Source organism: Nanorana parkeri, unplaced genomic scaffold, assembly GCF_000935625.1.
Source record: "Nanorana parkeri isolate BGI_ZX_2015 unplaced genomic scaffold, ASM93562v1 scaffold502, whole genome shotgun sequence".
Taxonomy (NCBI): domain Eukaryota; kingdom Metazoa; phylum Chordata; class Amphibia; order Anura; family Dicroglossidae; genus Nanorana; species Nanorana parkeri.
Window position 1 is genome coordinate 325,496 of NW_017306770.1, and position 12,564 is coordinate 338,059.

A 12,564-nucleotide genomic window follows, 5' to 3' on the forward strand; every position below is an offset into this window, starting at 1 on the left:
CAAAACAAAAAAATTATTAAAAAATAAATAAAAAACATGTAAAAAAAAAACTAATTAAAAAAAGCACAACCCCCCCACATAACATACACATATTCTGGTGTATGCCAAGCACATGCGCAGCATTGCGTTGTTAGAACGCATCGCAGTGCATGATTTGTTTTCTTTTTTTTTCTTTAAAAAAAAAAAATTAAATTAACTGTGGCAGCGCATTGGCAAAGCTTTGTGACGCATTGCCGTGCGTTGTGATACCTTGTGTTGCAATTAAATATACACCTGTATCATTTTATCAAAACGCAAACATCAACACAGCGTAAAAACAATTAACAGAAGTCGCTTTTTTACAGTTTTGCGTACCTTCATTTTTTTACCTTTTCGCAAAAAGGCGCAATTTCAAATGTGCAAATATTTGTTATTTTTTAACTCAATACAGTTTTATCTTTTATATTTAGTCAATTAATATTTATTTTTGTGCACCGATACTGATTTTAGTATGTTTTATCAATTGAAGTGTATTTTTATTGGTTTAATATTAATTTGAGAAAAATTTCTGCAATTATCGCAGGGCCTACAAATTTAATATCACCATCTTTTTATTCTACCGGGCCGGCACTTTCAGAAAATATATGGTTTGGGGGGTCTTTTACAAACACTAGCAAATTTGGGGATCTCTTGATACCAAGCCAAGGTCAGGTGGACCAAGAAAGATTGCAGCCACAACTGCTAGAAGAATTGTTCGGGATGCAAAGCAAAACCCATAGGTAACCTCAGGAGAAAAACAGGCTGCTCTGGAAAAAGACGGTGAGGTTGTTTCAAGGAACACAATACGTCGATACTTGAAGAAAAATGAGCTGCATGGTTGAGTTGCCAGAAAGAAGTCTTTAGTGCGCCAATGCCTCAAAAAAGCCCGGTTACAATATGCCCAACACTTTGACACGCCTCACAGCTTCTGACACACTGTCATTTGGAATGATGAGACCAAAATCAAGCTTGATGGTCACAACCATAAACGCTATGTTTGGAGAGGGGTAAACAAGGCCTATAGCGACAAGAATACCATTCCCACTGTGACGCATGGTGGTGGTTCACTGATGTTTTGGGGATGTGTGAGCGCTAAAGCCACAGGGAATCTTGTGAACATTGATGGCACGATGAATGCAGCATGTTCTCAAAAAATACCGGCAGACAATTTGCATTTTTCTCCATGAAAGCTGCACATGGGACGCTCTTGTGCTTAGGGTCATTGTCGTGCTCGAAAGTCCACGGCCAAGTTGTTACAGCAGAAAAAGTTGAGCGTTCTGGAGTGGCAATCACAGTCTCCTGACCTTAATATCATTGAGCCACGAAACGTGAGCTTCATGCAAGACGACCAAAGACTTTGCATGACCTAGAGGCATTTTGAATTAGCAGCTATACCACCTGCAAGGATTCGGGGCCTCATAGACAACTATTACAAAAGGCTGCACACTGTCATTGATGCTAAAGGGGGCAATACACAATATTAAGTACTAAGGGTATAGAGACTTTTGAACAGTGGTCATTTCATGTTTTTATCTGTTTCCAGGTTTTGTTTTATGATTGTGCCATTCTGTTATGTCCTGCAGTTGAATATGAATCCCATAAGAAATAAAAGAAATGTGTTTTGCCAATATTACAAATTCTCCAAGGGTATGCAAACTTTTGAGCACAACTGTATGATTTTTTTTACCAATGAAAATCAAATTCTCGGTTAAAATGTTTTAGTTTAGTTTCCATCCCTTGATTTACCTGGTCACTAAAGTTGCTAACGAATGTCAATTAAACCTTACTAACCCTTAGAAAATCTAATAGTTTTGAACTAAATTCTACTGGTGTATGGGCAGCTTAACTCTGGTATTGGACTGCACAATTATTATATTTAGATACCCTGTACAACTGCTGTAACTGGACAATGAAGGTTGTTAGTCCAATGACTTTTTTGTCTGTAAATCTATCTCTGTAACTTCAATTGTGCATTAACATCCTGAGAATTAAAATGACACTAAACTCAGGTGTTATGTCTTAAATATGCATTCAAGTCCCTTAACTATTAACAAAATGTATCTTATTTGCGTATCACTCAGCTGTAGATCTTCAAATCATCTCTGAATTGGTGCTGACACTGTCCTTCCTTCTGGAGGGTGGCTCCATTTGTTCCTTATGGTCCCTATGTGTGTGTTGTAAAGTAATCGCCTCGCCAAACTCACTCCTTTGGTGAACTACAATTCCAATACAAATTAGTAGGGATGCACCGATATATCGGCCGCCAAAACATATCGGCCGAAAATTGCACTTTTGGCATAATGCCGAAAGTGCCATTTTCTTGCAGATACATCGGTGCATCCCTGATTTCTTTCCTCCCCGCTGGACACTGCTCTATGTCCCAGCGGGGAGAAGAGAAAGTGACAGCCAGCCGAGCGCTGCGGTGGAGAGCACTGTGAGCGGCCAGAGTCTCCTCCCACACCGCTCTGCCGCCTATCACACTCCGGCAGAGCGGTGTGTGGGCGGAGACAGCGCTGTCACAGGAGGCTGGGCTTTTCTCTCTACACCGCTCGATCAGCCTCCTGTGACAGCGTGTCAAGAGAAGAGCAAGCTACACACACTCAGCGATCAGTGATCGCTGAGTGTTTGTACATAATTGAGGATATGGTATGTTAACTATATCCTCAATTATGAATGAATGGGAGTGATCTGCATCACCTCCTGTTCATTCATAGTTGTAGTTATAGTAAACAATGTTCTCATGTTATCAATGAACAGGAACACTCATAGAACACACACACACACACACACACACACACACACACACACACAGGGACCAAAGTAGACATCCTGCAGAAGGAAGGACAGTGTCAACACCAATTCAGAGATGATTTGAGGATCTACAGCTGAGTGATGCACAAATAAGATACATTTTTGTTAACAGTTAAGGTACTTGAATGCATTTTAAAGATTTAACTCCTGAATGTATGGTGCGGCCAGAGATAGAAAAGAAAGAGTACAATCTCACGCTTTTGTGGCACTTTAGTATTAACTTTTCCCACACACTAATGATACAGTAAGTCAACAAACAATGCTATTCTGTTAGGGATAGGCTTATTACTACTTTCATGGTTCCAGGAGGGAGATTTTTCCCGAGCTATTACAACTTCCTAATCTCTTTATGCCAAAATATTTGAAATAATAGAACCTGACTCCCCAGTCAGTTCCAACTGCAGTAGTAACACCTTCAAAAGAAAGATCAAGTCAGACATCAAAATTCTGCATTAAAACCAACTCATTGACCCTGTTTTACAAAATGAATTGAGCATATTCACTTTGCAATAGACATTTTACTTAAACAGAGAACTATGGGGTCAGTGCTTTTCCCCATAATTCTCCTAAGGGTCACAGGAGGACACAAACTAGCGTCCTCCCGTGACCCAAAGCTCAGTATACCGCGAGCTACAGCTACTGGAGGATCGGACAGGGGAGGAGGGAATCCCTGCAGGGAGCCGTGAGTAAGTCACGGCTCTCTGCAGGGACAGGATCGAGAAGTGAGCGAGCGACGGTATGTGTTCGCTCACTTCCCGATCTATTGAACCAACGTGTGACAGTTTCATTGTTTTTTTTTTTTTTAAAGATTTTTGCTTGCACGATTAGATTACTGAAATCAGCACATTTTCCCCAACACAACAGCATGCAAACATTTTAAATTGTTTATTACATAGAAACTGATCCATCATTGGCTGATGTGTCACTGGCAACATACTAAGCAAAAAATGTGATGTTTGTAAAGAACCGATGGGCCACATACTATGCCACCCTTAAAAAAACAAATAACATAATTGATGGTAAATTCTGAATAGCCCTTTTTTTGAGGCTGCCATTGCAGGCCAATGTGTTCACTAGTTCCAGCACATGTCTCTCTCTAAAAACACATTGTTTACCTTTATAAACTGCAGCAGTAGATGGGAGGTTGCACAACACACAATTATGTGATAAAATGGGCATAGACAGAAACCCTGTGCAAAACTTCAAAATCTTGGCTTGGTTTTGATAAAAAGCAAACTAATTGGACTTTGGGATTTAGCTTAATTGCAATGTTTCCTTTTTAGTGTTCGCACTTTAATGATTGACTTCACATGTTGCCTGGAGCTACTCATCAAAACTGACAGACTCCATGCTTTCAGTATGCACAGTGATGAAAATCTGTATTAACGTAAAAAAGTATATCACATACCTTAAAGGAGAACTATGGGGTCAGTGTTTTTCCCCATAGTTCTCCTTAGGGTAACGGGAGGACGCTAGTTTGTGTCCTCCCGTTACCCTAAGGAGAGCTATGGGGAAAAACCCTGACCCCATAGTTCTCCTTAGGGTAACGGGAGGACGCTAGTTTGTGTCCTCCCGTTACCCTAAGGAGAGCTATGGGGAAAAACCCTGACCCCATAGTTCTCCTTAGGGTAACGGGAGGACGCTAGTTTGTGTCCTCCCGTTACCCTAAGGAGAGCTATGGGGAAAAACCCTGACCCCATAGTTCTCCTTTAAATAAAAAAAATGCAATATAAGTCATATAAAATAAGTTTCTAAACATTCTATTTAGGCCAGCACTATAATGTGGATCACAGTGTGTAATCTACTTTTTCTTTGTAATTAGATGAATGTAGTGAGAGAACACTTCTGTAGTGAACAGGAACAGAACGTAATAATGAAGTACATGCAGAAAAGATTTGGGTTTCATGCTTTACGCTGGTATTCAGCACTACCAAAGCAACACATCAATGAAATAATAAATCAGAAACACCATCAGTTTTTCCTTTGTCCTTTTTTCTGAAAGCCCTTGTGTATAAATCATAGTAAAATCTGCATAATTTATATCTGTAGGCTAATTACAGCTTAGTCATTAATATCTTTAATTAAATCAGAATGTGAAAACATTCTTAATTAATGTTAGTGAAATGATCTTAAAGAACCAGTGAGAGTACTTGAGTAAATGCAGCCAGAGGAATTCCTCAATATCAGAAACAAAATAAAGAAAAAGTGAGAAAGGACACCAACTGATACGTGGACCACTGCAAGGCCATGGACTGACATCAGTGAGGAATGTGGTAGCTTCCATTGTGGATTATTTCTGAAGGTTCAAGTCACTGACTAGGAACCAGCATTGCATATCATGCATTGGGATATGCTTGTCATGAGACTCACCATGTGTTGACGGAAGGAGGATGACGACCCTTGAGAATCAAAAACAAGTCCATAATGGCAACTTCCATACTTCTATAGTGACAGGATCCTTTTAGAAGGAATACGTCATCATTGATGATCAACTGAAGTTTGACATCATCTGGAACTAGCCAAAAAATTGCCAGCTTTAGCTGAAGTCATCCATTGGAGCTAATGATCATGCCATAGTGGTGACTTGTAGTTCTACAAACAACACAGTAACAGGTACAGCAAACTATCGATAGCTAGCTACAATTCACCAAGTGTTATGTGTCTGCAGCATGTTCCAACTTGAGCCAATGCATTGATCCCTCCTCCCAGGCTGCATCTTTTAAAATAGGAAGACCAGCAGGACCCGATAAAAAAACAGATTTATGGTACTTACATAATTAAAAGCAACACTAATTTAAGGAGTTAAATCTTAAAAACACATTCAAGTACCTTAACCATTAACAAAAATGTAGCTTATTTGTGTATCACTCAGCTGTAGATAATCTCTAAATTTGTGCTGACATTGTCCTTCCTCCTGGAGGGTGGCTACTTTTGTTCCCCAAGGTCCATGTATGTGTCACTTTAATCTTAAAAAGGAGGCTTTATTGCCCTGAAGAAGCAGAATAAAGATTGATGTCAACAAAGTAACTGCTCTACAGCTTTCTCTGTTGACGTTGGTTTTTATTCTGGTGTCTTGCCTTCTGCTTTAACCCCTTCATGACTGAGCTAGTTTTCAGTTTCTGTTCATAAATGACTGACACACTTTTTACATTTTTGCTGTGTGATTCTTCCACAGCAGTAATATACTTTCTTACTAAATGTACCCACACATATTATATATTGTTTTTTAGAGGACAGATAGGGCTATATAATTATATCACATATGTGTACCTAATCCCTCACTTAGTTTGAATTAAAAAAAGAGGAAAAAAAAAAAACTAGAAGAAAAAAAAAACTTTTTTTTTCTTGTCAGTTTATATCAAGCAGTCACTATGACTGCTTGATAAATTAACTTTTTAAATTTTTTTTTGGCTATTATTAGGCTGCTCCAAACTTAGGAACAGCCAATAATAACCTTAGAGACTGGTCCTGACTTTAGTCAGATTCAGAGCTCACTAAAAGCTCTTTGATCGTGCCTAGACGATCAGAACTGATACATTTCACTCAAAAGGTATACATTGTATGTTTTTAGTGAAATGTATCTAAACATCGGGCTCTCGAGCTGTCAAAACAAATAGCAGAGAGGCGAGTCACTGCTACCTCTCTGCTATTTTCCGCTGTCAAATACAGGATCGCAAATTGTATTTGCATGTAACGGCTTCATTCTTTCATTAATGAAAGGAAAAAGCTTTTACAAAAGCTTAATTATGTCATTAATGAATGCCTCAATATGGAGGCATTCATTAATGACTGGTAACTGCTGAGAATCAGCTGTTACCAGCATTACAAAGCCTGATATAACTTGTCCCATACAGTGTAGGTGGCTAGTCATATAGGCACTTTGTGATGGGACGTACAGTGTACGTCTCCCGTCACGAAGGGGTTAATATACTCGTGTATTCATTAAAAAACAAATTATGTTCACAACGCAGGTGTCCCGCCATATTATATAACCATTTTACCTGCTATATCAACATCTGGGGCCTACTTACCCCATCTCTGGATCTCTCACTGTATCAAGGTTCTATTTCCATCAGGCTACCATCTTGTCTTCCACAAGACCAAGTATTGTTTGATGTTATTGACCTCAATATCTCTTTCTCAGTGGGGGCTGGATGTTACCCAAGCACACTCCAACCGGTGGCAGAATGCTGGCTCGGATCTTGAAGTGGAACTACACTATCCTATCCTTAACAGCAGGGGTATGCAAACTCCATGCCCTCCAGCTGTGGTGAAACTACAGATTCCATCATGCATCAGCTTCTACGAGTCATGCCTGTGGCTATCAGAGCCTTGGAATGCCTAATGGGATTTGTAGTTGCATCACAGCTGAAGGGCCAGAGTTTGCCCACACCTGCTTTAAGGCCAAGGAATGGGCCGTCTTAGCCTACTTTTGGACTGCAGTTGCCATGGTACTGCACATATGATCAGCTATGACACTTGAGGGCTTGAAGGTTTGGTTAAGAGCTGAAATAAGCAAACTGAGAACCTTGACAGTTGGCATGACTTGAAAGTAACTGTTTTGGGAGACAGATAAAGCAGAATTTGACCCACCAATTTAAGACGAATGGGTTCAGCCCCGATTTCTAGTTTATGTTAATAAAACAAAAATTCAAGACGTGGTCATGGATATACAAAACGTTATGTTGCACTGTAATGTGCCGCTTAGAGCAGAGGACTTTTCATAATGATTACATTTACACCACATGCAACATGCCCTGTAAAACATTCACCATGATGAATATTGCATCAGTATGTTTATGTCTCGCAAAATAAGAGTTATCAAAAAACAAAAAATATATATATTTCTCAATTTAACTAGTGTAAATACCTGACATTGTGTTGATATCAGCATTCTGTTAGCCTCTTGCACACAAACTAGCATAGGAAGGGCCAGCCCTAGGAGCCAATCAGATTGTGCTGCATGCACATATGCAGACAGGGCGTGTTTTGGGCGAGCTATGTTGCAGTGGATGTTGGGGAGGTAGGAGTGCTGGGATGTCAAGATTAGCGAAAGGAACTAAAAATGAGGGAAAACATATGCATATTTTAGCTGTGTATTTTAATACTTGCTTGTACCAACTTTAATACTACTTTATTTGTTCCATCTAGATCAGGGAAGGGGGGCAACACCTGCAGTGCTTTAACTACAAATCCCATGACTCCTCTGGGAGTCATGCCTGTAACTGTCTTGCAATGCCTGACGGGACTTGTAGTTCTGAATGACCCGAGTTGCCCACCCCTGATATAGATGCTAATCTCAATACATTTAAAGGTGTTTCCCTTAGGATTTACCTAAAATGGATTTACCATTACGACTTTCCTGTCTTTCACCCGGTAAAGGACTTTGGGGGCCAGTTTCTATAAATGTGCTTAGTATCACAATTGTCTTTGTTTTTATATTATAAAAGTGAAAGCATTATTAATTTTATTAAATGTATTTTGTAATTGCTCATATACCTTTTATTTTGATAAAGTTTATTCTAATTTTTAAAAGTAAGCATTGCCAAAAATCCCCAATCTCGTATCCCAGTAAAGTGCATACTTTTGAGGTGAACGGAGTTCCACTTCATTTTTCAGCCTTAAGTTTTCTCTCACCAGCTCCACATCTTCATTTTTCAGCCTTCTATTTTCCTGTAAGAAAAAGATAAACACATTAGCACTGCGACATACAGAGGAAAAATGTGCAGATACATCGTGCCACCGCAAGAACATTGTTTTTAATTAACATTGGGACAGAAATGGCACTTTGTATTCATATTCCCTAAACACAAAGCAAATTCCCCATCAAGGGAGGAAAACAAAGCTTTGCATTTAGTGCAGAAAGTCATTAAGGGAATGTACTAATTGCTTTTCCATGTTTTTCACATGACTAGATAGATTTTGGCCAAGTAAATCACAATATGCAGGTATCAGCGAAATAGATGATCATTTGCTCCACATGACTAAATAAAACGGGACATTTTACATATAAAATATGGAGGTCTAAGACATATAAATGTGAAACAGGTAGGTCACTTCTTCAACATGTTCATACTGATGTCTAGTGGCTCAGAGACTTTGTGCTTTCAGAAACTGGGAACACACTGAGCAATGTAGGCAACGGCAAGGGAAAAAGCACAAGTGGCAAACACAGCAAAGTACTTTTTCTTTTAAGATTAGCATTTTAAATGAGTCATTTAAAGCTGAACTCTGGGATAACCAAATATTGTCTACATGCAAGAGCCATGTGTATTCTTATTTGAATCTTGATGTGTTTTGTGTATTCCTTCAAGATCTAGGCAGTAGTCCAGTGCAAAACTTTGCTGCTGTTCAGAAACGTCCTGTAATAAAGACCAACCACTGCTGCTCACTCTCCCTGTGCAGGATGACTGGTCTTGTATCCACCCCCTCCTGTAGTTTTCTGCAGGCAGTCTGTAGTAGGTGGAGCCTACTGGGCTTGTTTTGATGACACAAACTGCACTATTGTTACAACAAAATGGGTATAAATGTACAATTGTGCACTGTAGAACTGTAGATCCATCAATATCCCATCCAACTGACAGACTGATAGATATGGTTATGCCAGGGGTGGGCAACTCTGGCCCTCCAGCTGTGCTTTAACTACAAATCCCAACATGCCCATGTCTCTGGGAGTCATGCCTGTAACTGTCAGCCTTGCAATGCCTCATAGGACTTGTAGTTCTACAACAGCAAGAGGGCCAGACTTGCCCACAACAGTGCACTTACATTTGTGCACATACAGTAATGTGGATTGTGTCACAATGTTGTGGTTACATGTGCACATAATGAAAGTGATGTGGTCTAGGTCACAGTTGTGCAGCTGAACTTATTCTGTGCACATCTACAGTGTTGTGGTCTGTCTCATCTATGCAGTTATATTTGTGCCACCTTAAACATTGATGTCTGTATCACAACATTTAAGTAAAGCCTGTTTCTATTTCTTGGGTAGCTCAAGGCTGATATATCTGATTTTGTATGTGCTCTTTACAATCTCATGTTCTAATTGCCTTTGAGTAAAGTTTTTTTCTTTTTGCAAATATGTAAACACCACAGAAAAGGAAAGAGAAGGTAAAACGTAAAGCTCAAACGTTAAGCTCAATATTCTTTGAAAACACATACAACTGCACACAAGAGCACCCTGAAAAAATATATCAGTTATAAAAAGAAAGGTTTGAACTCATCGCAGGCAAACCAGATAACCCAAGGGCACATAAATGTCTCCATCCATCATCAGGTTATGAGAATACTCTCAAACCAGCCTGTGATAGATGATGGCAGGTACTGCTTTGGTGTCTCCTATTGCATTCTAGGGACCGTGCAAGAAACTGAAATACAGATATAATAAAAGCAACTATAGGAAGTATATCCTATAGGCTCTAAGACCCAACTGTACTCAAATTAAATGGAAGCAGAACCACAAACTGGGTTTCCATATTGTGTGACAAATAAAAGCAGATCTATGCTTACCGTGGTCAGTTTGCGTTGCTTTATCTCCCTATTGAACCTATAGGATGACGTGACATCGCCTGTAGTACCATGTTCAGCCTGGCTGACACGCCCCCCCGCCCAGATTACACCCCCCCAGCCCTGCTTAGCCAATGCTGCGTGGAACACAGAACCCTCTACATTATGACACTGGCTTCCTTTTTAACCATGCCCCCCTCCTCCCCCCTACAGAAGTGGGTTCATAGGTGAACTCTTGTGGTCATATGAAGTGACAGTCTACTTAGCAAACACACACTTAAGCTGGACCTCATCGAACCCTCGTTCGATTTCCGCTCAATTCCCCATCATGCATAGACCAATGTCGATTTTGATAATCGTTCGTTAGCAATACTAACTCCCTGAAATTCGTCGATCGACATAATGGATTTTCATTTGCGCATGTGCAGTGTTCATGTTGCGATTATTTTCGTACGAAAACGCCACTTATCTATCAATTTACGTTCGATTCAAAAAACGTTTTCCAGCCTCACCCTTCAAGAAAATTCAGCCAGTAAAAAAACCCAAAACATTGGGTTCCCATTAACTCAGTGGTTCTCAACCTGTGGGTCGGGACCCCCTCGGGGGTCGAATGACGATTTGCCAGGGGTCGCCTAGTGGCTCTCGGCCGCCGGGAGATAAACACTTTCTCCCGGAAAGGTCGGGACCTTTCTCTGCTCTGTTTTTTTTTTGAGGCCGCCGTAAGTCAGAAAAAAAAACAACCCACCATAGGAATGCATAGCTTGATTCCTATTGGCTATTTCACTTTCAAAAGCCAATAGCAAACTAGCTATTGCACCCGCCCTCTGATGCTGCCAATCAGCAGAGGGGGACCTGAAGTTCTCCATCAGGTCCCCTTCTAGTGATTGACAGCAGCAGAGGGCGGGTGCAATATGTATGTATTCAAGCAAAAAAATATGTAAAACACACCTCTAGCTATGAATTCCATTTTCCCGGGCCGCAGCTGCAGAGATTGGGAAATGTCTCAGTGCCTGTGATTGGCACTGCGCACTGTCAGCTTCCTGGCGGGCTCGGCACGTGGAGCTGCGAACACGCCCGAGCCCATCCCTATCAGTGACAGTACTGCGGAGTATGTACCTCATACGTTATATAGCCACACACTTTAAATCCAATTCTTCTAGTTCCAGCTGCAGAGCCCGGTCCTGTCTTTGCCTATAGCAGTGGTTCTCATCCTGTGGGTCGCTGTGCAAGGTGAGAGTCCTCCTCAGCTCTCTCAGGAGTGTCAGTTCTCCTGCCACGCCTCCAGATGTCGCTGCAGCAGCCGCGTCATCCCTAAATTTTACCTTTGGGGGTCACCACAACTTGGCAAATGTTACCAAGGGGTCCCGGCCCTAGAAAGGTTGAGAACCACTGCATTAACTGATCGATTATCGCTCTAAAGACCATTCGTGGACGATTTCCGAACGATAATCGATAGGCGTATGGGCACCTTCACTCATAAGCTTTAAGAAAAAGAAAGTATAGAATACAAACACAAAGGTACCTCTTTTAACTTGTCAATGTCTTCTGTAACTTTTTTGTTTGCAGCATTGACCATTTCAAGCTTCCTGTTCCAGTCCTCCAGCAGTTTATCACAAACACTGCTCTTGTCCCCTGCTTGCCTGTTTCCACAATTGCAGGATGAAGACTTGGTGATGGGATCAGGGACTCTATTCAGCCTTTCTTCTAATGTAAGATTAGTTCTTCTTAGTTCTTCTGTCTCTCTTAATAGGGACTCAATTTCATCCTAAGAAAATATTACATGTTGGGCTGTTAAGGTATGTAAGGTAAGGTGGTCCAGACATTCAGCAGTGATTAGAATGCAAATTCTGGCACACATTCTGTATTCCAACGTTTAATGCAAGCCAGCCTGCTTAAACTAGATTAAAGAGGCTCTTTCCCTAGAGACACATGGAAGCTGCCACTGCTGACCTTTTATTCTGCAAAGAATAGTTACACTGCTGTCATCTTGATCCTTAGTCTTCAATATTTTGAGTCATAACCTAGAACTAAGAAGTAAGCACTTACCCTCCAACCACTCTGTCAATGCCCCCTCCCCACCACTTTGCAGCCTCTCTCTCTTCCACTTTCATTACTCCCTACTCTGCCTGCAATCCCTATCACTACCACTGTACCCGCACACACTCTGCCAACTCCCAGCACTCTTGCACACCCCACACCCCTGCCCTGAATAAGGCACCGGTCCCCTAT

General features: G+C 40.8%; 1 protein-coding gene across 1 annotated transcript in view; it reads right to left on the bottom strand.

The window, feature by feature from the left end:
* Positions 1-12,564, bottom strand: part of RNF219 (ring finger protein 219) — a 22,917-nt gene that overhangs the window by 3,893 nt on the left and 6,460 nt on the right. The window contains exons 4-5 of the mRNA XM_018561130.1: positions 11,858-12,100; positions 8,414-8,502 (exon numbers count right to left, since the gene is read on the bottom strand). Of these exons, the coding sequence (XP_018416632.1) occupies positions 8,414-8,502; positions 11,858-12,100 (332 nt within the window). The remainder of the gene's footprint in view (positions 1-8,413; positions 8,503-11,857; positions 12,101-12,564) is intronic.